Genomic DNA, 24808 nt, shown 5'->3' on the forward strand with positions numbered 1-24808 from the left:
GGCCGTTCCACGCCGTTTCAGAAATGACAACTTGTACACAATTTCTTACGGATACTCAACCACACAGCGCGTCTCGTATTCACATGACCATACACACTTGACAACTAGACCGACACTTCTCCTGGCACGCGATCCCCCGTCCACATCACTTCGTCCTCGTGGATGCCTTTGGGGGCGGCCATTTTGGTCTCCAAGCTCTGGACGTAGAGCTCGGCGGCGAGGCGGCGCGTGGCGATCTTGACAAAGACAACGGCGGCGAGGCCCAAGACGACGACAGCGACGACAATGACAATCACAGTGTGGCCGCCACCGGGCTCCGATCTGGCCCCCGCGGCGGCGTCAGCGCTCGACATGACCACGGCTGGCAGCGAGAGAAGCATGTCACGCCACGGCGTTGCGCTCAGCGCCGAGAGTGAACTGTTGGCGGCGTCCCAGACGCAGTCGGGCGTCGTAGAATTGCGTGCCAGCGCCTGCAGCGACGCGTAGACTGCGCGACAAGCCTCGTTGGCTTCAAAAGACGCGGGGAGCGTCGCGTTGTGAGCGAGCACGACGTCGTAAAAGGCGGCGAGCGACTGCGCGCGACAGAGGCGAGCGTTCTCCGAGTCGATTGCGAGCGCGACGAGCGGGCGCAGCACGCTGCTTGCGCACGTCATTCGCGTCGATAGGAAGAATAGAAAGAATAGAAAGTAATAATGCATGCGGGCGTCTCTGACGCGCGACAGTCGGTCGTAGTCCCACCCTCGTCGTCATACGTCGTCGTGACGCGCCGGCTTGTTATCGTTTGGGCGGTGGTCGTGGCGGCAGCGCATTGCCCTCGCTGGTAAAACCTTATAATTTATTCCAGTGAATTGAATGGCTCGATATTGACACAGGTTAGCCGTCAACAGGATTCCAAAAAAGGTCGTCCCAGCACTTGCATGATCGAGGTGAGCTGGCGGGTTGCGCTGCACACACCAGATGGTATTGTGGAACGATCCTCGAACACGCTCACTTTGCACATTAACAAAGTAAATGTGCAATGTGAGCGTTTGCAAAAAAATGTAGCGCAAACCATGGGCAATTAGGAGTCCTAGTCCCTAGCAACTCTATAAACATCGAGTGGTATCATTCGGTTGTGAATTGCAGGTGTATGTCATCGACCACCTTAATGGGCTGCGTGCGTCGCGCATTGGACGTTGCGGCTCTCATGACATGCAACGCAGGACGAGATGTACAGTGTCCACCAATGTACTTACGGCGCAAGAGCCAGACGCGGTGAAATATCAGAAATATATAAGATCTTAGTCGCGAAGGTCGCCGCACCCGTCCTTGGCCGCGAGCCCCAAGGCCTTGAGTTGGCGTGCAAGCTGCGTGAGGACGACCGCGAGGCGCGAACCACCGACGACAAACTGCTTTTCGACGACGCGGAGAAGGCGCGCCTGGTAGGCGGGCGACGGGCACGGCACAAAGCCCTTGGCGTTGAACGTCAAGTCCAAGCCTTCGTAAGCGGCCGATTTTGCCAGCACAAACGAGTCGACGATCGTGCGGGGAAAGAGATCCTTGGTCATGACTTGTGCAAACTCGGCGTAGGGCACATCCTTGTACGCTGCATAGTCGACCGCATCGGCCGAGAGATTCTTGCCGTACGCTGCTATGAGGCGCGTCGCGTTCGAACGCAAGAGCTCCCGGCTCGGCGACCCCGGCACCATGTTTGGTGTCCAGTTGGTCGAGTACTCGCCCGCAGCGCTGTCCCAGATCGCGTGGAGGTTGCTGGCGCTGCAGGGGAAGGCAAACTTGTGCTTGTTGCCGCCGAGGTCGCCATTGGGCAGCGCGTCCGAGACGCCGGTCGCCGTGTGCATTGGCTGGTGAATGTCGGTGAACGCATGCAGAAAGTACCGCAGCATAAAGTTGGCAGCCCAGTTGGACTGCGTCGTCGCAAACGTCTTGAGCGTCTTGGTCATGACGTCCAGTGCAAGCCCATCCAGCGATGCTTTCAAGAGCGCGTTGACGTCACGCGGCGAGACACCATGGTAGTCGGACCCGTTCGTGAAGAATGGGAGGTTGACGTAGTGCCAATTGTCCATCGAGCTGACCGACGGCCGGAGCGGTGACGGACAGTACGTGGCCGACGTCGACGCGCACTTGAGCAAGTCGGGCCAAATGACGGCGGTCGCGACGTCGCCCGTGTTGGGGAAGTCGTCGTCCCACTTGTGCAGGACGCTCTGGAGCACGGCCACGTCGTCGGTCGTCATGAGCTGCGCCGCGATCTCCGCCGTCAGCATGTGCCCGCCGTCCCACCACGCCAGGACTGGCGCCGCGGCAAGCGCCATCGTCGCCATCCATCCAAGCAGCATGATCGTTGTGTTCTTCAGTACTAAATGCAAAAATGCGGTCGCCCCGTAGCGACCAAGGAAAAAAAGCTGGCGCATGGGTATCGTCCGACCTCGTCCGACCCAAAGAGCTACCCAAAGGCACCTCATTGACCGATGGGTGTCGCGAATCACAGAGGCGGCTCCTGGATGCGCTCGAAACAACTTCAACTGTACGCACTGTGTCTGGTAATCTCTGATGGCCTTTTTATGACGAAAAGGTTTGTCTACGCTCGCAGCGACTACGGAGGAAAATGCATGTCGCGCGCCCCTTTCCTCATGAGGACAACGCGGCAGAGATCGCATGATGTGAGTTCGATCCCACGAGATCGTTCATTTCTTTGCTTGTACCGGTCAGCGAGCAGGTCAGCACGGTCAGCGTTGTCCAGTTTTACATGAGCTTTTACATGTAGTAGAGCATGGACTATGAAAGAAACACTTTGACAGCACATGTCTGCAGGTCAAAGTGCACATCGCTGTCTCGTAATAGGGCTAGGGTTTCGGTGTTGAACCCTTGTTGCACGATCTGTATGCCTCGCAATATACAGTGTAAGGCACCGACTCTTGACTACACTGTATAGTTTTACCAACGCGAGTTATCGCCCGTCGCATATGCCGCATCGTTGGGTGTTCGACGACCCCCGTCGTTTGACCATCGAGATCGCACAAGGCCCATTCTTGCATCGATACACGCCAGATAGTAGTTGTAGTTGGTCCGTTTAAAAGTAGTTCAAAATCGATTACAAGAGCGTCGCCGACTTGAGCTGCTTGGCGACTTGGGTCAAGACGACCGCGAGGCGCGAGCCAGCCGTGTACACGCGGTTCTCAAACGTTGCGAGGAGCTTGGCCTGGTACTCAGCACTCGGGCACGGCACCTTCTTGTTGGTGACGGTCAAATCAATGTCCTTGTAGACGACCGTGCGCGCAAGGCCGTACGACTCGAGGATCACCGCTTGGATGCCCTCGTTCTTCATAGCCTTGATGAAGTCCGGGTACGAGAGCGACGCGTACTTCTTGAAGTTGAGCGCATCGGCTTGGCCTTGGAACTTGGTGATGAGCGCCGTCGCGTTCTTGGTGATCTCGACGCGGTTCGGGTCGTTCTCGATCGGGCTCCAGTTGACCGGGTACCGGTTGGCCGCGCTGTCCCAGATCGCGTGGAGGTTGGTGCCGGCGTCGCACGGCTGCGCAAACTGGTAGTTGTTGCCGCCAAGATCGCCTTTCGGGAAGTCGGCCGAGATACCAGCGACCGTGTGGAGCGGCTGGTGCACGTCGCCAAAGACGTGGAGGAAGTAGCGCAGCATAAAGTTGGCCGACCAGTTGGAGCCCGTTTTGCCAAAGGTCGAGAGCGCGTTGTTGAGCGTGTCGACGGCGCGGCCGCCGATGGACGCAGCCATGAGCTGCTTCGGGTCCGTGATGCCGTTGTAGTCCGAGCCGTTGACGTTGAGCGGGATGTTGATAAAGTGCCAGTCGTCCTGCGTGCCGAGCGACGGGATGAGCGGCGACGGGCAGTACGGCGCCTTGGAGCTGCACTTGACAAGGTCCGGCCACATGGACGCCGACGTAATGTCGCCCGTGTACGGGAACTGCGTGTTCCAGCGGCTCAGAATCGTGTTGAGCGTCGAGACGTCTTCCTTGGCCATGAGCTGCGTGGCCACTTCGCCGACGGTCTCGTGACCGGCATCCCAGAACGCGTGGACGTTGGTGGAGGCGACGGCCAGCACCGCGAGCGTCGAGATCGTCTTCATTCTGCGAAAGGAAAAAGTGAAAATGAGTCGGCTCCCGCGCTGGGTCGGAGCAACCCAGCTGGACTTGAAGTACACCTATTTCCGGTGCTAATTGCATTACGAGTTCAAACCTGCCTGATCAGAGAGGCGCGACGGCCGTAATGTGCGGCTGTCGACTCGACAGGCAGCCGCAGATTCTGCAGCAATGGTTGGGCGATTCTCCCTTCTTGGCCCTTTCTATAGCGAATACGTCGTCGTTGGCCACATAGAGACTCTGTTCGACGGTGGCCGTCGTGGCCATTACCACCTCAACACCACGTGTTTCCACGCAGCTTCATGGCGCGTCTGAGTCAAACGACTGGTGCCTAGCTGCAGCACGACGAATCTCGGGCCGCTGACGACGCCTTAGCTTAGATTTTGCCCGTCTTTTGCGTCGCGCCACGAGGGGTGGGTTGATGGACGTGGATGCAGCCGCGTCCGCTCGACCCACGAAGATTCGCAGACGAATCTGCCGCTGCGGAATGACCAGCGTGACGTGGGACGACCGATCGTCCACGGTACATCTGAGCCATTGAAATGCATGCAAATCCATACACAGTGCAAGTGTAAAAGTTTGCACTACAAAAACCAAGTGTCTTTTGCGTGCATTCACCAGATGCCATGACGCACGCGCTTGGATTCCATCTGGGCCGCCGGTTGCAAGGTTGTCAACGGACGATCTTGGGTCCCATAGTGTATACACATCACACTCGGCGTAGGATGTGCATATGTGGTGCGATAGCCACGAGCTTCTCGTGTGTTATGAAGGTATACAGCTGGCGCGCCATCTGTAGCAACACTTCAAGATCGACGGCCAGCATTTGTTCATTTGTTGCTGGCTCACTTTGCTTTTTCTCACCCACCACGATGAAGACGACGTTGACGACCCTCGCCGTACTCGCGGCGACGACCCACGGCTACTGGGACCAGACGCACATGATCACGACGCAGATTGCGACGCAGCTCATGCCCGCCGAGGACCTCCGCTATGTGAACGCGCTCCTCTCGACGTGGAACGCTGACTTCCCCAACACGGGCGATGCCACGACCGCGACCATCTGGGCCGACCTCGTCAAGTGCGACTCGGTCGTCTCGACGTTCTGCCCGTCGCCGGCGCACCCGTCGGCGCACAACCAGGACGACTGGCACTACACCGACCTCCCGCTCAACGTCGACGGCACCGACTACATGGGCTTGACGTCCAAGGACGTGGCCAAGCTCATTGCGCTCTCGCCGGACGGTAGCGCGCTTACGGTCCTCCCCAAGGCCCTCAACACGTTCAAGACGACGCAGTCGACGTGGGCGGCCAACTTTGCGCTCCGCTACATCCTCCACATCTTCACGGACCTCCACCAGCCGTGCCATGCGTCGACGGGCGTCTCGCCCAAGTGGCCCGGTGGCGACGTTGGTGGCAACAAGTACAAGTTCCGCGCCACGTGCGACGGCGCCGGCAACCTGCATGCGTACTGGGACTCGGTCGCCGGCAAGTACGGCTCGATCAACTGGAGCCCGAACATGACGGCCGACTCGCCCAACCGCCAGACGATCAACGAGATTGCGCGCAGCCTCACTGCCACGTACGGCAACACGACGGACGTCGCCAACTTTGGCCAGTACGCCAACCTCCCGTTTGCCGACTTTGCCAAGTCCTTTGCGGGCCCGGCCCTCAACAGCGTCATGGCCACGTCGTACGACCTCGCGCGCTTCGTCACGTACAAGGGCATCGACCTGACGCTCGACGCCAGCGACAAGATCGCGTGCCCCGACGAGACCTACAAGAAGGCGACCATCGAGACGCTGGAACGCCAGGCGTATGTCGGCGGCGCGCGCCTTGCGGTGGTTCTGAGCCAAATCGCGCGCCAGATCAAGGCCTTGGGCCTCGTCACGCCCGGCGCGTGCTAAGCTGGACGCCACTTGTCTACACTGCACCGTAGAGGACTATAATACATGGGCGTATATATGTTCGATGTGGATCAATGGAGCTGCTACAACACAGCGGCACACTGCGATCTTGGCATCGGTGCCGGACGAGTGCCATTTGAGCCAGGGACGATCAGCAACCGAACCTTGGTTGGCGGCCAAGTCGGGGCAGTTGCGCAGCGTAATAAGGAGCCAGAGGTGGACGGCGGTCTGAAATCAGATTCGAAGCAACTCTTTGATAGCCGCCTGTATATCGCGAAATCGCATGCCTCAGCTCACGCGGGATAGCGAAGCTGATAGCGCTCCTGATATGTCGACGTTATGGGTTGTTGCATACACCTCAACAAAGTTTGTTCCTATCTCGGCCTCCACAGAGCCCAACGCTTTGGATTCGCTTTGGCTAAAGACAGTCTTGTTCGCGTACGTGTACGCAAAACGACGGGCGCACCGAGTGTGGGACTCTCACTGCTCGTCGTCATGACGTCGTTGTACTCTGAAGGTACTCGAGATGCGGTTCCATAGACACTGGGTACGACCAGCATCTCGCGTGCGATGTACTACACTGCACACCAGGTGCATGGACGACGCGCGATGCAATGACTTCAAGCCCTCAATGTCCAGATTCACAGAGTGATTAGTTACTATTTTACCAGACCCACCAATTATGCGACTCACGACGCTGGCCGTGTATGCTACGACGACCGCCGTCGCCTTCTGGGACGCGGGCCACGAGACGGTCGCGGAGATTGCGACGCAGCTTTTGCCCAAGGACGACGTGGCGACTCTCAACTCGATTCTGAGCCGCTGGAACAGCCAGTTTCCCAACACGGGCGAACTCACGACAGCGGCGATCTGGCCCGACCTGATCAAGTGCAGCTCCAAGGCGCCATACTGCCCGTCGCCGCTGCTGCCGTCGCTCTACTGGCTCGACGAATGGCACTACCTCGACTTGCCGCTCAACGTCAACGGCACTGATTGGCATGGCCTCACGTCCAAGGACGGCGACAAGCTCATCGCGGCGTCGATCGGCGGCAAGGCCATCGACACGCTCAACAACGCACTCTCGACCTTTGGCAAAACAGGCTCCAACTGGTCGGCCAACTTGATGCTGCGGTTCCTTCTGCACACGTTTGGCGACGTGCACCAGCCGCTTCACACGGTGGCTGGTATCTCGGCCGATTTTCCCAACGGCGACAACGGCGGCAACAGCTACCAGTTTGCGCAGCCGTGCAACGCGGGTTCCAACCTCCACGGAATCTGGGACAGCGGTGCCAACTTGTACCCGGTCAACTGGAGCCCCAACGTCAACGACCCGAACCGGCTGGAGATCACGAAGAACGCGACGGCGCTCATCGCCAAGTTCCAGGGCCAGCCCGATGCGCTCAACTTTGCGCAGTTTGCGGGGCTGTCGTACCCGGACTTTCTCAAAGCGATGAAGAAGACGGGGATCCCGTCCGTCTTTTTCGAGTCGTACGACCTTGCCCGCTCCGTCGTCTACAAGGGCATTGATTTGACCGTCAGTAACGGCAAGGTGCCGTGCCCGACGCCCGAGTACCAGGCCAAGCTCCTCGCAACGTTCGAGCAGCGCGTGTACACGGCCGGCTCGCGCCTCGCGGTGATTTTGAGCCAAGTCGCCAAGCAACTCCGGTCCGCCACGCTCTTGTAAGCCAAATAAGGATCGTCAAGGTCATCGGATATACGCAAAGAACTCGAAACATTGATATTTCGGCTGCGCATTTGTCATCGATACGGTTGGCATCGCATAGCCTCTTGCAATACGCTGCAACAAGCTACGACTCCTCGGATTCGAGAGGGTCGACACAAGCTCACAGCGTACTAGAGTGTGACGGGACTGCGCATGTACCTCCGAAAGAGGGCCAATTATTGCCATAAAATTGGGATTTTGTCCGCTTACGGCGTTCCCACCCCCGTCTAGTTTCATTTGCGCAGCCGTTTCAGCAACGATGATCCGCGATGGCAAGCCGCTCGTGCCCCCCGTGTAGGCTACGACCCCATTTACTTAATTAAAGGACTTGGAGCTAGAGACTTTCACGCGCCGTCGCAGGTTGACGAAGGGTCCCAGCTGGCCGAGGCGACGCCGCAAATCGACTTGCCCCAGCGCATGGACGCCCCCCTCGTCGTGAGTGCACCCCTATTCGCTAGCCAGAGAAAGCGTGCTCTCTAGATGAACACGCCCGAGCGCCTACCGAGCATGACGCGGGACGCACGGGTGCGGCAGCTCGTCTTCTCCGTTCGGTCGATCGCCAAGCGCAAGTACGAGCGCACGCACAGCATTCCGCTGCCCCCCGAGACGATCAACTTGGACCAGCCGCTCGAGACTGCCCACGACTCGAAGCGCCTCAAGGACTATGCCATGCTCGTCCGTCCTCTTTTTCAAAATGCTAGTTTGAAGTGGTATCGCAAACGTGTAGGCAGCATCGAGCAAGCGCGCAGGGCGGACCGATGCCGAAGCGACAGCTTATTTTGCGTACACTATCGTCCTTGCATCGGGTGTGTACAATATTGTCTGTAGCATGGGTGTCATCCACGACAACGTCGACGAGTTTGAGCGTGCGATCGACATGTACAAGAAGGCATTGGCGCTGCTCAAGGACTCGGACAAACTGGCGTTCCAAGGCCTCGTGCATTCGTGCATTGGTGTCGACTACCAAGTATGACAGATCATTGCTGCATCGTATGGGCAATGCCACAGCGTAGCTCCTCGCGTCGGGGCACACGGCGTACACGGGCCGGTTCTTAGCGCCCGAGAGCCCCGAGCTGGAGCAAGCGCTCATGTTTCATCAAAACCACCTCGACCTCAACATGGACGACGCCGGCACGTTTGTATCTTACACAAACCTTGGCTTGACGCTCGGGAGCCTCGGGCGCGTACGTACGAACGGGCGACTACGACCTCACTGTTTCTAGTTTGTGGACGCGGCAAAACACCACCAAGAAGCTCTGCGTCTTGCGATTCGGCTCAACAGCGCCTATGGCCAAAGCATCGCCGTGGGCAACCTCGGGCTTCTCGCAAGCCGCCAAGTCGGTTACCCCTTCCTCGACACCCCACGAGAAATATACGATGTAGGGCGACGTGGCCACGGCCCGCGCGTGCATGGACCAGCACCTCCAGCTCATCCAGACGGTCCAAGACCGGTCGGCCGAAGTGAACGCGTGGATGCAGCTCGGGTTCCTCGCAACGCGCGAGCTCAAGCACGACAACGCCGCGCGGTACTTTGAACAGGCGTACCAACTCGCCAAAGACCTCCGCGAGATCGGCATGATGAAGCAAGCGAGCTGCTACCTCGGCATTGCGCGCGGCTGCGTGCACATGCATACGTTCTTTGCGCGTCTGCAGCCCACAGCGTTGTGAGCGACCGCGTCCGGAACACAAATATGTTCATTTGAAGATAACGACAGTGGAGAATATTGTCATTAGTTGGCGGCGAGTGCTTGGCGCAACGCATCAATGCGCTTGAGGTGGGTGTCGTTGATGGCGCCGACGATCTGCTTGCGCACGATACGCACGTCGTCGTCGCCGCGGATCGATGCATCGAGGTACCCGAGCACCTACACGAGAGACATGATGTAGCGGTGTCACAAGAGGGGGAGACAACGTACAGCTTCAAACTCGAATTCGAGGCCGCCGGCGCGCTGTTCCAGCTGCGCCTTGGTGGGCCGCGACGTTGTTCGGCGTGGCGCGGGCGGTGCCTCATCAGTATCGCGGTCGAGACGCTCCAGCTCTGCGTCGACATCGAAAGAATCCCACTTTGTCTTGAGCTTTCTCCCTGTCGAGTCGAAATGGTAATCTAAACCAGCATGAGAGACGCGCCGCCGACGACGGTTGTTACAAGAATTCAGGCTGCCATCGTCGACGGCGGCTTCTTCGGCCGGCGGTGCTAGGAACGCCTTGACGTCCACCTCGAGTGCGTCGAGCTTGGAGCGCACGGCGTCGACGATGGTCTGCACCTCGTCCAGCAGCTGCAGCGCCTTCTTCTTCTGCTGCACATGCCTACGCGAGCGCATACGTGGGCCATTGCAGGAGCAGCGAGCGATTGTCGCGTACGCTGGCTCGGTCGTCGCGCGGTACACGACGTACGAGAGGGCGGCGATGCTGGTGACGACGGCCGGGAGGTGCCACCACGGGCTCGGACTCGGTCGCATGCTGCGCAAAATGGCCTGGCTAAAGCGACGCCAATCACACGGACCAATCAGCGTAGCGCATACTGGGCCAAAGACGTGCATTTCGACCAATGGAACTGCGATGCGTTATGGACGCGCCACGTCATGCATCTCGCGACTTGCTGGCGTCAACAGCAAGGGCGTGGCAGAAGCGCAAGGCAAGGTAGCGTTGGCAACGCAGTCACGTCTGCCTCTCGCAGTACTTGGTGCCAGTGCGGGTAGACGTCTTGAGCAATCGTTGTGGACGAGCAGGGCATCGCAACATCAGGCTATGCCTCACATCATCGGCCAAGACTTGTAGAAGTAGCTTTGGCACGCAGCGCCAACACCAAAGTCGACAGCACGATACATGAACGTCGTCGTCATACGTGTCGCCATCGGTATCGGGCGCAACGACCTTGGACTAGATGTCTTGCCCGCTCGCGACTCCGGCTGCCGAGACATCCTGATTCTGGGTGCATCTACTAGTATAGTATAGCTTGTATGATAGTTGCTGCTTGGCCCGGCTTGGCTCTCTGCGGCGAACGTCTTGCAGGGAGCGCTGACGTGCGCTGCAGCTTCACGGTCGGTGAGCCCAACATGCTTGACCATGCGCACGTGCGTTCGCGCGCACTTGAAGTTCTAGAACATTGGAGAAGCTCCGATCTCGTATTTTTGTGGCGAGAGGCGAAATAAAATGACGGAAAATAATTTGCACATAGTTAAACCAAATGGAAAGGAGTGGCGCTGTATTTTATTTGAGGCGAGCTTTGTATCGCGCCGTTTGTGGGGCCCATTTTCCGAAAAAAGATATTTCCCCCAGAGGACACCAAGACAGACGCCATGTCGATCAAGCTCTTCATCAAGAACGAGGTAGACGCCCATGAGGCCATGGCGCGAGAGGCCCTCATGCGTATGCTGCTACGTAGATCCACTCGATCCAGCTCCAGTTCGACGTGAACGATAGCATTGCCGCCGTCAAGGTGCGTCGATCGATGCCCATCATGCGGCTTACCGGTGCGTGTAGGCTGCATACCAGAAGAGCGGCAAGGTGCAAGGCCGCTTGGACTACATTGTGCTGCTTCATCGCGGCAAGGAGCTCCAGGACGAAAAGTCGATCGCCGAGCATGGCATCAACGACGGCGCGATCTTGGTCCACATTGAGACCTTGCACGAGCCGTTCCGGCCCGTCAACTACGCGGTCCTCGCCGATGCCATCAAACAGCGCCACTTGCACGAACAAGCCAACCTCAAGATGATGCAGCAAGGTACGCAGGTCCATGATTCTCTTGCACTCAGCTCTTTCCTGCATTAGACAATATTTGGGCCGCGGGCGAAGGCAGGATGCACGGGCAAGCGAGTCGGCGCTCATCGTGGTGTAGATGGCACGATGCATCACTTGGGCTTTGACAAGAGCATCATCTCGCGGTCGTCGCCGAAGAGCACGCCGTTGCCGCGCCAAAAGAGTATGTCCTTATTCTGCTCCAAGGTGACTAAGATCGTTCCCTGCACAGGCTCGGGCCGCACGTTCTTCAACCAAGTGTCAGTGCTCGTCAACGGCTGCAGCTACCACGTTTTGCCCAGGTAGCGACAAAGTAGTACGTCCCCTGGCCTCATTTCTCTTGAGTAGCATGGAAGGTCGCTGGAATGGCGAGCTCGAGTCGATTCCGTCGCAAGACGAAGGCACGCAAGTGTGCTCGTGCGAACTCACGTTCCGCGAGGAAGGTATCACGAAGCGTCCCCCATTCCCGCGTACTCATGGGCACAGAAGGCGTGTGGAACCTGCGCCAGATGCGCACGTCAATCAGCGGTCTCACAACGACGCAGCACTTGTGGATCAAGCCCGCGGCCGACGGCGTCCTCAAGGTAGAGTCGGATCGGCCTCTTTTGCGCGTGTGGCTGAGTTTATTGCTAGCTCGAGACGGACGACCCGTCGTTGCGCGGCAGCGACATTACGATGCGCGAAGTGGGTGCCAACATTTTGATCATCACGGCGACCTCCAAGCGCACAGGTAACACATCAACACTCGTCGTTCTTGCCTCATGCGTGGTCGGGCAGGTCGCCCGGTCATGGTGGAGACCATCACGTCCATCGACAGCACCCGCCGCCTCCGCACGGTCCAGCGCTTTGATGAGACGGGCGGCTTCCGCTTTGTCTACGTCATGAACGAACGACGGTACGACCGGCTTCTGTCACGCATGCCGGCTCACGCCATAAGGGTAGGGTCGTCGACGCCGTCTCGGGGGCCATGGAGCGCTACGACCCCAATTTTTAAGACGTTCTATCTGCATAACAGCCAAACAATGAACCGAGTGTGTTGATATGACGAGGCTACGTGCGGGCCATGACGTGCGACTTGATGTCGTTGATGTAGTTCATGCTGTAGCTGCCGCGCCGACGCAGCTCGCTGCGGAACGACGTGGGCACGATGGGCGTTGGGTTGCTCGCATCGTTCTTCTGGCTCTCGCCTCGCTCATGGGTCGCGATCGCAAGCAGTGGCAGCAAGAGGAGCAGGTAGAGCCCCGCGAGCACGAGCAGGCCCGCGGCCACGTAGCCCTTGTGGGGCATGGGCAGGCTGTACACCTCGAGCGCGAACATGCGGATGTGCAGGCCGAGGTCAATGCGCCCGCCCAGGTAGCCAAAGCTCACGAGGACGAGGGCGACGAGCGGGTTGATCATCGCCGTCTCGGTGTGTGGTCCGAGGCCGGCTATCCGGATTTCAATCGCAACCGGACGCCGACATTTTCGTCAATTGTGCCGGAAAGTAAAATTAAATTTAAAAATTAAATTGCTTTTGCATTGCAATTGCTCGTGCGAATCGCCAATTGCATCGACTAACTAAAGAGTCAAGTAGTAAAACAGTAGACAGTAGAGCGCAAGAAAGATGGGTTCGATCCCCATTTGAGTGCTTTAGTTCCTTCTGTACATATGTACAAAGTGTCTACAAGGTCCAGACAAGGTAGATGTTGCAGACCACGTACGCGATGAGGAGTGCAATGCCATCGCGGGGGCTAAGGCCAATGAAGAAGCCCTTGGACTTGGTGCAGCACGCGCAAATGACACCGCGAAAGTTGAGCACCAAGTAGGCAAAGATGATGGCCGCGAGCCACTTCCAGAGCACCGACTCGTTCTGGAACGGCAGCACAATCTAGACACCAAATGTATCAGATCCAGATCCGGAAACATTGCGAGCTCGTCTTACCACGCCGTGAAACAAGTTGTACATGAGCCACGGAAAGCCGCTGCCGAGCGTGACGTTGATGACCTGGGACCCGACGGCGTTGCAGACGGCTGCGTCCGCATGCCCAGCGCGGGCGAGCGCGACCGACGCGATTGCATCCGGGATCTGCGCGCCGAGCGCGAGGAGCGTCACACCGGCGACGGTCGTCGAGAGGTGCAGGCTCGTGCTCAGAATGCGCGTGAGGAGGAGCGCGCCGGCCGAGAAGAGCGCGACGTACGTAATCGAGAGCACGAGCGTGAGCGGGTAGTACGCCCGCGTCGGCGACTCGACGTTGCACTCGGGCAGCGTGTACGCAAAGAGGAGTCGGTACGGGCGCGACGCAAGGTCCACGATTTCAAGCACCACTTCGACGACGCAGTTGGTCGACGCCGCTATAGGTACAATGAGACATCCAGTACAGACAAGACTTTAACGTACGGGTCTCGTCGGTGGAAATGGCGGTCGTGCCATACGTCGTCGGCAAGAGCGGGTGCGCCGGGTGCAGCGCTTGGTCGAGCATGTGCGCGTCCTTCCCAGCCGGCGTCGTAAAGTTGTGCGCGTCGTCGCCCTCCGTCGGGTGGCGCGCGCGGATCCAAATGGGCACAAAGATCGCGAGCATGTACAGCACGTAGATGCCACAGAGCAGCGCCGAGTTCCACGCCGAGACGACCGAGTCGACCATGATGTAGACGAGCGCGCCGAGGCTAAAGATGTACGCGAGCGAGTCGCGCACGACGGGGCCCCACGAGACGGCGAGCGGCGTCGGTGACACGAGTGCGCATAGCGCGGGAATGAGCGCGAACGCGATGATGGCCGAGCCCTGGATCGCCGACAAGCTCGACTCCATCGACTCGATCTGGCCCTCGGCGGTCGCGACCGCGTTGAGGAGGATCTCAGGTGCCGCGCTGCCAAAGGCGAGGAAGCTCGCGCCTGCGGCCTCTTCCGGGATCTTGAGCTTCTCGCAGAGCGTCTCGATCGCGGGCACGAGGTAGTCGTCGCACACGATCGCGAGGCCGAGGAAGAGGTAGAGGAGGCCGACGATCGCGAGGACGGCGTCCCAGCCCGCGTAGGTGGCGGCCTCGAGGGTGGGCGAGAGCGTAGCGTTGGCGGTCGTCTGCGCAGAGACGGCGGCGGCCATGGCGGCGGCGGCGAGGACGCGGCGAAGCATCCGAACACTCGCTGGTTGTGGGGTGATTGCCAAAGTGATTTCGAAATTGTCGCGCACGATAACCGGATGATGCAAGAATGCACTTTATTTTCCGGAATTTCGCCAAGATTCATAGGGCCACCCCCGTCTTGCTCGGCCCCAACGTGCACGCATTTACTAGGTGGGGGATCCAAAAAAGCGGGTATTTAGTAGGTCCCATTGAGGGGTCCCATTACAATGCCAACGTGACGCGGCCTGATCCAGGAGCCTCCATCCTTGACCTGGCACAGCTTTCTGGCGTCAACTTGTGCACAAAGTTGATAATTTACACAACGTGTTATCGTACAAATACCAAGGGCTAGGTGTACGAGCCATTTACTGTAGTCACCGCAATAGTCGCCGCTTGTCATACCGGCAGCTAGAACCGCCCGCTCGAATAGAGGCGCCTGCTAGAGAAGTGGAGCAGCAACCATGGCGCGACCACCTCGTGCAACATGATACGTTGTATCACTTCACAGAGTAGCATTGATATCGAATTAGAAACTCCTCATTGCTCTCGAATGGGCGGCAGCTTAGAGCTTGGCGCGCTGGACTTTGGCGCGGAGCGGTGCCAAGTAGGCCGAGAGCGACACGGTCGAGTCGTTTGGGAACGCGCGGCTCGCGGTCATGAGCGACTCGTACACGTCGCCGTCGTAGCGTCCGAGGTTCGAGTTGAGGCTCAGGTCCGAGAACCCAAACGCATCGACGAGGCTTACTGCGTGGGGGCGGATCGCCGAGAGGAGCCGCACTTGGTGCGCGTCGTAGGCTGCGGCCGCCGACAGCGGCAAGCCGCCGTGCACCAAAAAGTCGCTCATGTCCTCGAGCACTTGGGAGACGCAAAAGAGCGAGAAGATGTCGCTGAGAATTGCGTGCGTCGGTGGCGAGAGGCCTGCGTCACGGAGCTGCGCCGCAAATTCGCGCACGAGCACGTACTTGCCAAAGCACTAGCGGCGCCATGAGAGATTTGCCAACTTGATATTTGCCAATGGACTACCATGGACAGGTGGTGCGACGCAATTAAGTTGGCTTGGATCGCTTCTTCCAGAGAGGGGTACGCCACCGCGGTCGTCTCCATCGCAGCGAGCACGGCGAGCAAGCGACGCTCAAAGAGCGCCTCGAAATTAGCCGGCGACAGCGCAGCGTCCGGAGCTTGCGTTGGCGTCGCATCGATGCGCGCAAAAAACTAAGGCAAAGGTGATCTTCAAGATGCGATGTGTCGTCGAATATGCATACCTGGAGCTGGGGTGGGAGCGCTGATGTCATCCCGCTACGGTGGACGACGAGCATCTTGAGGAGCGTCTTGGTCGTCTATGCAACCTCGTCAGTGGCAAGGGAGTAAATGCAGCAGACGCTACCTGCTGCGAGATGACGTAGTTCTCGCCTTCCGCGGTCACAAACTGAGCGTTGTACGCGACAAGCTCCTACGACCAATGCGGTCAATGGGACATGGCGATCGGCATGCGGCGTACCGGGAGCCCTATGCATGATGAGTCTCCAACTATGCGGTGGAGGTGGATAGATACCGCTCGTCTGGAGATACCCGTGGCCGCCACAACCCTAATGCGCGACAAAATCGAGTAAAATACACTGTACTCTCGAACGAGGCATGTCGTACCCGGCGGCAGATCTCGATGCCGCGCGTGGAGAGCTCGGACGCAAACACCTTGACGGCGCAGCCCGTGGCATGGGCGAGGGCGAGGACACCGGCGTCCGTGCGGCCTTTGGCCACCATCTCGGTCGCCGAGTGCGAAAAGCTCAAGAGGCGGTTGCCTAGTGCAGCGTTTAGCAACGGATGTCGAGAAGGATGCACGCGTACTGCCAATAATGACGGCGTAGGCTTCGGCCAAGCGGGGCAAGAGTCGGTGCTGCTGCGACTGGTAGTCGAGCACCTAGTCGAGCGACTTGTTCATGACATTTCAACGTTTGCACGAACGACGTACTTGCATCTCTTCGCTGCGCTTCGTCGCGTTGGCCCCCTGCGCGCGCACCGCGCTGTAGCGCACGGCGATGGTCGCCGCTTTCGAGAGCTGTCGGCCGCTGCCAATGATCATGTTGTAGCGCATCTGCAGCATAGTAATGTACGACAGCTCCGGCTTGGCCCCTGGCACGCTAAGATCGTAGAGGAAGGGTTAGACCCTGCGAGGGCAAGAGCACAAGAGACCGAGAGTAGACGCCGTCCTTGCTCAGCGTCTGAAACTTCATCGCCATGTGCGTGCGCGGGATCAGCACCTTGTCAAACTGGACAAAGCCGTTGTCGACCGTGTTGAAGCCAAATTTGCCTACACAAGGTAGTCTTTTCGCATAGTTTACATATGAATGCAACGCACTGCCAATGCCGCCAAGCGTCACACCGGGCAGCGGCGCGTGCGTCGCAAAGTCGCGGAGCTGCACGAGGAACGGAAGCACGCCATGGTCGTTCCCGCGCACGAGGAGGCGCGCGTACACCACGCCAATGTTGGCCGTGTTGGCGAGACCGCCCGGCCAGTACTTGATGGACGTGAGCGTCGGCGAGTGGATCTCCAGCATGTCGAGGTCCTCTCGAAACGTTGCGGTCGTCTCGAGCGCGCGCAAATTAGAGCCGTGCCCGAGCTCGGTCTGGATGTAGCAGCCGAGCCACGTGTACGACGCGATCGCGTCTGCCCACTGCGCTTGCTGCGCGTCGCTAAAGAGGCTCGCAATGTTGGGCAGAAACATAGCTTCATGGAGCAGCGTCGGCGACGCGAGGCCCGTAATGTCCTACAGGGCGTGAGCATCCTCGGTGCAGGCGCATGATGAGCACCTGCGCCAGCGTTCGAAGCAGCTTGGCTTCGTCGACAGAAAGCTGCTTGTCCAGAATCGTCTCCTCGACGTGGCGGTAGACGCGGAAGACACGGGCGCGCTGCGCCTCGGCCGACTCGCCATAGTGGCGCTGGCACTCGTCAAAGGTCAGGCTCGGCTCCAGGAGCGACCGGAGGTACTCGTACGAGCGGCGCCGGTCCTTCCCGCCGTAGAAGAGGACGTTCTCGAGGAGCTCCGTCGGAAGCGTCGGCGGGCTCTGCTGACGCTCCTTGGTCAAGAAGGCAGACGACGATGACATATTGACTCCCAAGCGGCGGGTTTGGATTTGCGCTCGACTTGCAGTCGCGCACCGTATCCGGATATATTACGCAAGATCAGATACAGCGCGCTCTCGTCAAGAATATGAATATGAAGTGCCACCGTCACAGGCGCGCTCGCGCCGTGGATGACACTGACTACCGGTAGCACTTAGTACGATACAGCATCCAGCTCGAGCTGCAAAGGCTCAACGGAGCTTCCCATGCATGCAGTGTATTGGCGATGCGTCCCTGCTCGTCCGGTGGCCCAATATGCAATATTCTTGCATGGCGGCCCATCAACGCTGATGATGCAATTCTGATGTTTAACTCATTTCAACATTGACCTGCATGACCCAGCTGCATGGCCACGACGAGGCAACAAGATGCGAAAGCGCTGCCGTTCTCCAACCGTCCTATTACGCAATATGCGCGCATACACGTCTCCTTGCCGAGACGTGAATGGCTGGCGTACCGTACACGGCCATAGGTCACTTGCACATACCGGCAGTTCTCTCTGAAGTCTTTGGGTACAAGCAGGGCCGCAGTCATTGGGCAGTAGTAGTCGCCGTCATCGTGTGCTGACATGAAGAAATGATTCGTTGGGCGTTGGACCATCCAAATGCGCTGCGCTTGGTCGTCGAAGGGACTCGGTTGCCATTCTATGGCCTTGCGAATGGCTCGCTCGCTTGTGCATTCGTTCGGACTGCGACTCGGGATGGGGTGGGTGCATATACAGTATCAAGTCGACCACGCTGGCACTTGATAATTTCCACTGGCTCGGCTTCCCGCCAATTGATGCTGTTCAACGAATTCGACCCTGTGAGATTTTATATTGCGGGTCGCAGAAATATATCGTTTTACAAAGGTTCTCGGCCAAACGTATTTTAATGCAAACGCCAAAGATCGTGTACTTGGAATTTGACAGAATAAAATAAATTTGCTGCAAATTCATGGCATTTCTCAATAACGCACCAAGAAGCGCAAGCTCGCGCCGAACCCGCGATGGAAGCCCTTGGCGATCTCTCGGACCTGCTGCCGACGGCCCTGGGCAGCATGACATCCCCGGTCCATGCACCTGCGGGGCTGGTCTCCCATGGACCCATGGAGGTCGAGGAGGAGGACGATGCCATGGAGGACGACGACGTCGTGCCGGTCGATGCTCCCGCGGCCAAGGAAGACGAGTACATCCCCGACATCTCACAGTGGAGCTCGGACGAGGAAGAGGAGGCGGACGAAGAAGAAGAGAATCCGAAGGCGCCCAAGTCGCGCCGGAAGAAGCGTCTCCATGACATTCTTGAAGAAGACGAGCTTGATGACGAGACGATCAAGGCCCGCGAGATGGAGAAGGAGCGCATGAAGCGATTCCGCGCGGAAGAGTCGAACGACAAGCTCGACTTTGGATGGACTGCCGACGGGAAGCTGTGCATCAACCCACTGGAGGACGGGTCAATCCCGACGGGCAAGATAGGCGACGACAACGAACCGATCTTGATCCATCCCGACGTTTCCAAGGCGCTCAAGCCTCATCAGATCAAGGGCGTGCGATTCCTGTGGAGCCATATCTCGATCGGCCCCAAGGTAGGAGGAACATGACTTGCGGTCGACACCAACTTCAATATGTCATTAGGGCTTTGGCTGCATCCTCGCGGACTTTATGGGTCTCGGCAAGACGCTGCAGGTCGTTGCGACAGTGCATACGTTCCTCAACGCGATGGTCATCGAGGACGGCGTCAAGGTCGCCAAGTATAACTCAGCGCTGATCCTCGCGCCGGCGATTTGCGTGCGCAATTGGGAAGCCGAGTTCAAGAAGTGGCTGTCCCCGCGCGACGTTCGCCGTATGGGTCTCACGACGCTCGAGTCGGACAAGAACATGCAGGAGCGCGTCGACACGATCCTCCAGTGGCAGCAGCATGGCGGGTACGATCGCCTTGCACCTGTACGGTTTGCCTCATGCATACATAGCGTCATCATCATGGGCTACGAAATGTACCGCGGGCTTGTCTTGCAAGCGACTGGCGAAGAGAAAGCCAAGACGAACAAGTACTCGCTGCGTCTCCAGAACCAGCTCAAGGATGCCTACGAAGCGCTCTCTGCTCCGGGACCTGACCTCATCGTGCTTGACGAAGGCCATCGCATCCGTGACGCGAAGTCGAAGCTCGTGCGCGCCCTTAATCATGTAGGAGCATGCTTCATATTGGACTTGGGTCTCATGCGTCTTAGGTCGAGACGAAGCGCCGGATCATTCTCACGGGGTACCCCCTCCAGAACCACTTGATGGAGTACTGGACCATGGTCAACTTTGCGCGCCCGAACTTCCTGGGCTCTCAAGCCGAATTCAAGAACCGGTTTGTGTTTCCGATCGAGAACGGCGGCTTTGAAGACAGTACGCCCGAGGACATGGCTCTAAGCCGGAAGCGCACGTACGTGCTCACGAAGGAGCTCGGCCCGCTCGTGCTTCGCCGCGACGCGTCGTACCTGCATGCGCAGCTCCCGCCCAAGCACGAATACGTCATGTTGTGCAAGCTCTCGACGCTTCAGATCCAGATCTACAAGGCTTTTCTCCGCGAAGGCGTCCCGAAGGGCTCGAAGCTCAAGCAAGTCGATGTGCTCGGTGGCTACCACATTACACTCGCGATTTCCAACCACCCAGACGTCGTCTACAACTCGATGAAGCAGCTCAACGACGGAAACGCCAAGGACCCAGCACCGAGCGCTGCGGCAACGCCGTCGACACTTGACGACGGGGTTGGAACAACATTCACCTCGGCGACTCGTGTTCTAAGTCCCTGAATAGGGCGATGACAGCGACATTGAGGCGATGGAAGCGATTACGCGCACGATGGAGCACCGCTTGAGCTTTGCCGAGCCCCTCTTGCCACCGACGTATGTGACGGGCATTGCGGAGAACTCGGGGAAGATGCTTATGCTCCTCCACATTCTGCGCGCTTGCCGTGAGATTGGCGATCGCGTCACAGTGTTCACGCAGAGCATCACGTCCATGAACGTGATCGAGTCGATGCTCAGCGAGTACAACGCCAAGAAGAAGACGTTTGACAAGATTCACTCGATTCGCATCGACGGCAGCACGTCGCAGCAACTGCGTTTCCAGCGCATCTCCATGTTCAACGACCCGTGCGAAGAAGTTGACGTCATCTTGATCTCGACCAAAGCTGGTGGCGAAGGCGTCAACCTCTGCGGCGGCAACCGCGTCGTCATCTTTGACGTGTGTTGGAACCCGTGCCACGACGCTCAGTCAATGTGCCGGTCGTACCGCTTTGGGCAGCTCAAGCCGGTGTATGTCTATCGACTCATTGCGGCCGGCACGATGGAGAAGAAGGTGTATGACCTTCAAGTGCGCAAGGAAGGCGTGAGCAAGCGCGTCGTCGACAACACGGCGCTTGAGCGCAAGTTCCACCGCGACGACATCAAGAAATACTTTTGCATCCAAGAGTTCAAGAAGGCCCAGCAACACACGGCGGCGGTGGACCCGGACGAGGTCATGGCCAAGATGAAGCACCACGCAACAAAGGATGCGGTGCTGCAGGGTCTCCTGGACGAAAAGTCCCAGTGGTTGGTACGTTACTTCTTGACACAGTTGGCAGGCAACGTAATGTGCTCTCATAGGTCGACTGCTATGAGCAAGAGACGATGTTTGAAGAAAACTTGAACGAGCGCATCTCGGAAATCGAGCAAGAAGAAGCGCTGCGTCAGTTTGCGATGGAGAAAGCGTGCCGAGATATTGTCGGCTACTCGCTCGGTGACGCACACCTCAAGGTCGCCCTCTGCCCACAGTGCAACCATTCAAACGACATCACCGGTGTCGAATCGGTACGCTCGTCGGTGGACGCGGTAGTGTTGCTAATCGCAGCCGTGTAGGATGTGTCGTCGATCATTTGCGCCGAGTGCGAAACCCCGATCGACGTTTCGGACGCCAATAACGTCGTCACGGTGAGCCGCGCGACGCACGACGCCGTCTCGGCGAGTGCACGCGTGTCGGCACCCATGTTCCCCGACGTCTTCAACGGCCATATGCCAACTCCGCACGTGAACCCGGAGCTGCAAGGTTTGCTCGCGCATGCTATCAATCCTGGCACTCATACATCAATGAATTAGCCCAACTTATGCAACTGCGCGCACAAAACGCACTAAATGGTACGCCGCACATTATGAATGTAAGCTTGATAGACAGGTATTCATTTATTTTTGTAGCGCATCATGCACAACAAGCTGCCCAGAACGTGCAGGCGGCAGCTATGTTGGCGTTCCAAGGTAAAACATCCATATCATGCATCTCTTTTACGCTAGCTTGTGTCCAGGTGGCGCACGCGCACTGCCATCGACGTTGCTAAGTGTAGCTGCCCCCAACGCTACTTCCGCGGCCCCTCTTCAGCGACGGATCCTCTTTTTGCGAAAAGGCCTCAACCGCGACGTCGTCGATACACTCAAGAATCAAGCGTCCGCCGTCTTGAAGTGCCACTTTGATGTCGAGTTGTTGCCGTCCACAACCGATGTCGTCTCGGCCTTGCCGCTTCCAAACGTTCTCAGCTGGCTGCGCGTCCAAGGTCTTCCGTCCACCACAACGTATCGCAGCGTCGAGTGGCTCCAGGACGAGATCAAAAAATCCCAAAGCACCGACCGTGCGCAATAAAAGTAGACTCAACGACCACCATTTATCTCAACGCTATTGCTTCATTATTCCATACTCGCGTCGGCCAGCGCGCGGACGCGGGCAAGGTCTTTCTGGAGCTTTTCATTGCCGGCATCGAGAGCGAGGGCGTCGGCAAAGTCCGCTTCCGCTACCCACGGCATGTCTGTCAATATGCAATGACGAGCGACGCACCTTTGTCGTAGGCTTGCAGCGCCGCGTGCGCTGTGCCCCGGCGAACGAGCGTCTTGAGAACCCACTCGCGTCGCTTGATCGAGCCCGGCGGCGGAATCGCAGAAAGCGCGATGGGCGACCCGCGCACATCAGGCGTCACGACTTGCTACGCGGTGGTCAGCGCCGTATCCTCGGACCTTACTACGCTGTACTTGTAGGAGCGCCAGCGCCGAGGTGCAGTCGAGCACGCAGCTCGCTGCGTCAAGCAGCGCGAGGTGGCACGCCGCTCGGTTCGAGAGGCATCTACACCGCACGCATAAACTCGTCGCAAATGTTTTCACGTCAAGCGCACGTACGCGACAAACGTCGGGTCGATGACGAGCGCGGCCGTGTATAAGTCCCGTGCGCTGGCCAAGTCTTGCGCGGTGAAGGCCATGTCCCCGCGCTGCTTGACCTTGTAGCACTCGTCCAGGCGCGAAATCCGCGCAAAGTCGATCTGCAGCGCTTCGTTCTCGGGGTGCATGCTCAGCGCAACGCCATAGTCGGCCTTGGCTTGGCTGCATCAAGAATAAGAGTAAGATATGAGTTGTGCCACTCCGTCGCAGTCGACCTGTAGTAGCCCAGCTGCGCGTAGGCAGTGCCTCGGCGCACGAGCACTCGGACTTTGAGTCGATGGGTGCCGCAAGGATCGGACGAGGTGGCGCCATTGTCGGGCAGCTGGGCGAGCGCAGCGCTGCAGTCGTCAGCGCAGAGCTACACAATGTGAGCGCGACAACAACGTCGAGGTGACGGATACCTGGTACGCGCCCAAGTGCAGGTGGCAGGCGGCGCGGTTCGAGAGGCACCTGCAAGCTGCAGCTGAGCGACCTTTATACAAACGGCTCGACGTACGCGGTCAAGGTCGCGTCAACAGCAAGCGCCTCCGCGTAGGCGTTGCGTGCGCTTTGAAAGTCGCGGTGGTGGTAAAAGTCGTCGGCTTTGGCCTTGAGCCACACGGCTACACAAGTCATTTCTAGGGCCTACAAATCACAGCAACAAAGTACGATCGGTCTCGCTGATGTCTTGGGCGCAGTTCGCGTGGAGGCCCTTGTGCGACTTGAGATGCTTGCGGTTCTTGACGAGCCAGTCTTCCTCGTCCGCTAATACCAGTCGTTGCAAGAACAGCGATGGAGTCGAGAGCGATACCGGCCGTTGACTCGCGGCTCGGCGTTGGAAAGACGCGCGGTGTAAAGCTGATCTTGGACTGCAGCGTCTCCCGCGGCGCCGGAATGTACACCACGTCGGTCTCGTCGTCCTCATCCTCGTGGACGTTGTTGTTGTTGATGGCGTCATCGTCCATGGGCAGCGACGGAGCTGTCATGGGCGCCACGTCGGTCTCTGACTCGGTATCGCTCCACTCGATGTCATCGTTGTTGTTGGTAATATCAAAGGTCCCGTCCGTGGACGCTTCGAGGATCGGCTCCATCGGTGGCTTTGCGATCGTTCGCTTGGGCGCCGACGGTGTTTTGAGCTCCTGGAAGGTGCGGTACATGGCAGACTACAGTCGCTTCAGTATGAGCAACCGCAAGTACAAGCGGTCGACGGAGGTAGTCTACCTCTTCGCGCTGCTTTTCATCGGCCTTAAGGTCGTCGAGACGCTGCCGCTCGTGTTCTTCCAGCGCCATCTAATGATATCCATATCTATCAACTCCAAGCACAAAATTGCAAGCACAAACTTGATCCCGAAGTGTTTTCTTCTCCGTCGCGTACTTGGCGTCCTTTCGCTTCTCGGCCAACTAGGCAAATCGTGGCGACGCAGTGCATGGGGCACACGCGGTACCTGCTGCTCCATCTCGGTCTTGCGGTCCATGGACGCCTTGCGGCGCGCTAGAATGTCGGCTTTCGAGCCAACGAACACGAGCTCCTTCCACATCTCTGGCGTGCTCTGCCGCCGATCCATGAGACCTTGATTGATCGTGGTTCAATGTACCTTGGCGACGGTCATGTGAATGACGCCGTCGAGGATCTTGACGACCGCGCTTGTCGGCTCGATAGGCGCGACAACGTCCAGCAGTAGCACGTAGGGCTTGAAGTTGATCTTGAGCACCGCGTCCGCCACTAGATACATCTTGGATGTTTGGCTAATCGGCGGGTTGTCGTACCGTAAAAGTCGACGTCCTTGCGGCTGGCGCCCTTGAGCGGCACGGTGAGCGAGACGTGCGTCGCGGTCTGGGCCCACTCGTACTGCGGCGTCAAAGGCATCGGGGGTCGTTGGCGGTCGCTCGGCGGATCTTGCAGTGGCACAAACCTTCCTTTCAAGATGGCAGATACGAC

General features: G+C 58.4%; 13 protein-coding genes across 16 annotated transcripts; 5 read left to right on the forward strand and 8 right to left on the reverse strand.

Moving 5' to 3' along the window:
• Positions 1–24: 24 nt before the first annotated feature.
• SDRG_09381 (hypothetical protein) lies at positions 25–668 on the reverse strand. Its single transcript, XM_008615310.1, has one exon. It carries the CDS (start codon positions 651–653, stop codon positions 105–107), a length of 549 nt encoding a protein of 182 aa, XP_008613532.1. The 5' UTR covers positions 654–668; the 3' UTR covers positions 25–104.
• Positions 669–1280: 612 nt separating this feature from the next.
• SDRG_09382 (hypothetical protein) lies at positions 1281–2309 on the reverse strand (the record flags this gene model as incomplete). The annotated part of the gene is made up of 1 exon (XM_008615311.1): positions 1281–2309. One exon carries the CDS (start codon positions 2307–2309, stop codon positions 1281–1283), a length of 1029 nt encoding a protein of 342 aa, XP_008613533.1.
• A 714-nt stretch (positions 2310–3023) lies between these two features.
• Positions 3024–4177, reverse strand: SDRG_09383 (hypothetical protein). Its single transcript, XM_008615312.1, has one exon. It carries the CDS (start codon positions 4091–4093, stop codon positions 3089–3091), a length of 1005 nt encoding a protein of 334 aa, XP_008613534.1. The 5' UTR covers positions 4094–4177; the 3' UTR covers positions 3024–3088.
• A 771-nt stretch (positions 4178–4948) lies between these two features.
• SDRG_09384 (hypothetical protein) lies at positions 4949–6220 on the forward strand. Its single transcript, XM_008615313.1, has one exon. It carries the CDS (start codon positions 4979–4981, stop codon positions 6011–6013), a length of 1035 nt encoding a protein of 344 aa, XP_008613535.1. The 5' UTR covers positions 4949–4978; the 3' UTR covers positions 6014–6220.
• A 452-nt stretch (positions 6221–6672) lies between these two features.
• On the forward strand, positions 6673–7767 carry SDRG_09385 (hypothetical protein). The gene has a single exon (XM_008615314.1). The coding sequence runs from the start codon at positions 6696–6698 to the stop codon at positions 7695–7697; it is 1002 nt and encodes a 333-aa protein (XP_008613536.1). The 5' UTR covers positions 6673–6695; the 3' UTR covers positions 7698–7767.
• A 213-nt stretch (positions 7768–7980) lies between these two features.
• SDRG_09386 (hypothetical protein) lies at positions 7981–9480 on the forward strand. The gene is made up of 8 exons (XM_008615315.1): positions 7981–8030; positions 8075–8171; positions 8217–8411; positions 8464–8519; positions 8565–8703; positions 8750–8920; positions 8960–9073; positions 9120–9480. The coding sequence occupies exons 1-8, from the start codon at positions 7996–7998 to the stop codon at positions 9402–9404; spliced, it is 1092 nt and encodes a 363-aa protein (XP_008613537.1). The 5' UTR covers positions 7981–7995; the 3' UTR covers positions 9405–9480.
• On the reverse strand, positions 9414–10646 carry SDRG_09387 (hypothetical protein). Its single transcript, XM_008615316.1, has 4 exons — positions 10098–10646; positions 9883–10043; positions 9653–9840; positions 9414–9601 (listed from the first exon to the last, which is right to left on the reverse strand). Exons 1-4 carry the CDS (start codon positions 10274–10276, stop codon positions 9467–9469), a joined length of 663 nt encoding a protein of 220 aa, XP_008613538.1. The 5' UTR covers positions 10277–10646; the 3' UTR covers positions 9414–9466.
• Positions 10647–11035: 389 nt separating this feature from the next.
• On the forward strand, positions 11036–12525 carry SDRG_09388 (the record flags this gene model as incomplete). Of its 2 annotated transcripts, none has more annotated exons than XM_008615317.1 (10): positions 11036–11065; positions 11122–11175; positions 11220–11460; positions 11575–11658; positions 11707–11776; positions 11823–11917; positions 11961–12058; positions 12108–12204; positions 12252–12369; positions 12417–12525. In XM_008615317.1, 10 exons carry the CDS (start codon positions 11036–11038, stop codon positions 12466–12468), a joined length of 939 nt encoding a protein of 312 aa, XP_008613539.1. The 2 variants fall into 2 exon arrangements, with proteins under 2 accessions (XP_008613539.1, XP_008613540.1); XM_008615318.1 differs by having other exon boundaries at positions 11964–12058; positions 12417–12468.
• SDRG_09389 (hypothetical protein) lies at positions 12478–12944 on the reverse strand. Its single transcript, XM_008615319.1, has one exon. It carries the CDS (start codon positions 12870–12872, stop codon positions 12525–12527), a length of 348 nt encoding a protein of 115 aa, XP_008613541.1. The 5' UTR covers positions 12873–12944; the 3' UTR covers positions 12478–12524.
• An 18-nt stretch (positions 12945–12962) lies between these two features.
• SDRG_09390 (hypothetical protein) lies at positions 12963–14613 on the reverse strand. The gene is made up of 3 exons (XM_008615320.1): positions 13852–14613; positions 13396–13805; positions 12963–13341 (listed from the first exon to the last, which is right to left on the reverse strand). Exons 1-3 carry the CDS (start codon positions 14579–14581, stop codon positions 13135–13137), a joined length of 1347 nt encoding a protein of 448 aa, XP_008613542.1. The 5' UTR covers positions 14582–14613; the 3' UTR covers positions 12963–13134.
• A 445-nt stretch (positions 14614–15058) lies between these two features.
• SDRG_09391 (hypothetical protein) lies at positions 15059–17796 on the reverse strand. The gene is made up of 12 exons (XM_008615321.1): positions 17379–17796; positions 16927–17335; positions 16761–16878; positions 16540–16708; positions 16416–16488; positions 16215–16369; positions 16123–16156; positions 16069–16076; positions 15955–16020; positions 15833–15907; positions 15594–15782; positions 15059–15543 (listed from the first exon to the last, which is right to left on the reverse strand). Exons 1-12 carry the CDS (start codon positions 17673–17675, stop codon positions 15133–15135), a joined length of 2004 nt encoding a protein of 667 aa, XP_008613543.1. The 5' UTR covers positions 17676–17796; the 3' UTR covers positions 15059–15132.
• An 847-nt stretch (positions 17797–18643) lies between these two features.
• On the forward strand, positions 18644–23159 carry SDRG_09392 (hypothetical protein; the record flags this gene model as incomplete). Of its 3 annotated transcripts, XM_008615324.1 has the most annotated exons (11): positions 18644–19254; positions 19304–19593; positions 19639–19852; positions 19897–20421; positions 20471–21250; positions 21301–21504; positions 21553–21739; positions 21790–21828; positions 21886–21945; positions 21993–22485; positions 22528–23095. In XM_008615324.1, the coding sequence occupies exons 1-10, from the start codon at positions 18679–18681 to the stop codon at positions 22322–22324; spliced, it is 3207 nt and encodes a 1068-aa protein (XP_008613546.1). In that variant the 5' UTR covers positions 18644–18678. The 3 variants fall into 3 exon arrangements, with proteins under 3 accessions (XP_008613546.1, XP_008613544.1, XP_008613545.1); XM_008615322.1 differs by having other exon boundaries at positions 21993–23159; XM_008615323.1 differs by lacking the exon at positions 22528–23095 and having other exon boundaries at positions 18679–19254; positions 21993–22324.
• On the reverse strand, positions 22369–24736 carry SDRG_09393 (hypothetical protein; the record flags this gene model as incomplete). The annotated part of the gene is made up of 14 exons (XM_008615325.1): positions 22369–22472; positions 22517–22661; positions 22708–22798; positions 22852–23052; positions 23106–23248; positions 23292–23340; positions 23387–23492; positions 23539–23634; positions 23681–24032; positions 24091–24159; positions 24211–24270; positions 24315–24419; positions 24465–24592; positions 24637–24736. The coding sequence occupies 14 exons, from the start codon at positions 24734–24736 to the stop codon at positions 22369–22371; spliced, it is 1749 nt and encodes a 582-aa protein (XP_008613547.1).
• Positions 24737–24808: the final 72 nt, after the last annotated feature.

Source organism: Saprolegnia diclina (genome assembly GCF_000281045.1).
Source record: "Saprolegnia diclina VS20 unplaced genomic scaffold supercont1.30, whole genome shotgun sequence".
NCBI lineage: Eukaryota > Oomycota > Saprolegniomycetes > Saprolegniales > Saprolegniaceae > Saprolegnia > Saprolegnia diclina.

Excerpts from the sequence above, each read along its gene's own strand:
- SDRG_09381 (XM_008615310.1), bottom strand. The coding sequence starts at position 653 with ATGACGTGCGCAAGCAGCGTGCTGCGCCCGCTCGTCGCGCTCGCAATC.
- SDRG_09383 (XM_008615312.1), bottom strand. The coding sequence starts at position 4,093 with ATGAAGACGATCTCGACGCTCGCGGTGCTGGCCGTCGCCTCCACCAAC.
- SDRG_09384 (XM_008615313.1), top strand. The coding sequence starts at position 4,979 with ATGAAGACGACGTTGACGACCCTCGCCGTACTCGCGGCGACGACCCAC.
- SDRG_09385 (XM_008615314.1), top strand. The coding sequence starts at position 6,696 with ATGCGACTCACGACGCTGGCCGTGTATGCTACGACGACCGCCGTCGCC.
- SDRG_09386 (XM_008615315.1), top strand. The coding sequence starts at position 7,996 with ATGATCCGCGATGGCAAGCCGCTCGTGCCCCCCGT. Across the intron at positions 8,031-8,074 it reads AAGCCGCTCGTGCCCCCCGT|AGACTTTCACGCGCCGTCGC; the intron begins GTAGGCTACGAC and ends ACTTGGAGCTAG. Across the intron at positions 8,520-8,564 it reads GAAGCGACAGCTTATTTTGC|CATGGGTGTCATCCACGACA; the intron begins GTACACTATCGT and ends TATTGTCTGTAG.
- SDRG_09387 (XM_008615316.1), bottom strand. The coding sequence starts at position 10,276 with ATGCACGTCTTTGGCCCAGTATGCGCTACGCTGATTGGTCCGTGTGAT. Across the intron at positions 9,841-9,882 it reads CGATGGCAGCCTGAATTCTT|ATTACCATTTCGACTCGACA; the intron begins GTAACAACCGTC and ends ATGCTGGTTTAG. Across the intron at positions 9,602-9,652 it reads TCGAATTCGAGTTTGAAGCT|GTGCTCGGGTACCTCGATGC; the intron begins GTACGTTGTCTC and ends TCTCTCGTGTAG.
- SDRG_09389 (XM_008615319.1), bottom strand. The coding sequence starts at position 12,872 with ATGATCAACCCGCTCGTCGCCCTCGTCCTCGTGAGCTTTGGCTACCTG.
- SDRG_09390 (XM_008615320.1), bottom strand. The coding sequence starts at position 14,581 with ATGCTTCGCCGCGTCCTCGCCGCCGCCGCCATGGCCGCCGCCGTCTCT. Across the intron at positions 13,806-13,851 it reads CATTTCCACCGACGAGACCC|CGGCGTCGACCAACTGCGTC; the intron begins GTACGTTAAAGT and ends TTGTACCTATAG. Across the intron at positions 13,342-13,395 it reads ACAACTTGTTTCACGGCGTG|ATTGTGCTGCCGTTCCAGAA; the intron begins GTAAGACGAGCT and ends TTTGGTGTCTAG.
- SDRG_09391 (XM_008615321.1), bottom strand. The coding sequence starts at position 17,675 with ATGTCATCGTCGTCTGCCTTCTTGACCAAGGAGCGTCAGCAGAGCCCG. Across the intron at positions 17,336-17,378 it reads TGCTTCGAACGCTGGCGCAG|GACATTACGGGCCTCGCGTC; the intron begins GTGCTCATCATG and ends CACGCCCTGTAG. Across the intron at positions 16,709-16,760 it reads AAGGACGGCGTCTACTCTCG|CGTGCCAGGGGCCAAGCCGG; the intron begins GTCTCTTGTGCT and ends CTACGATCTTAG.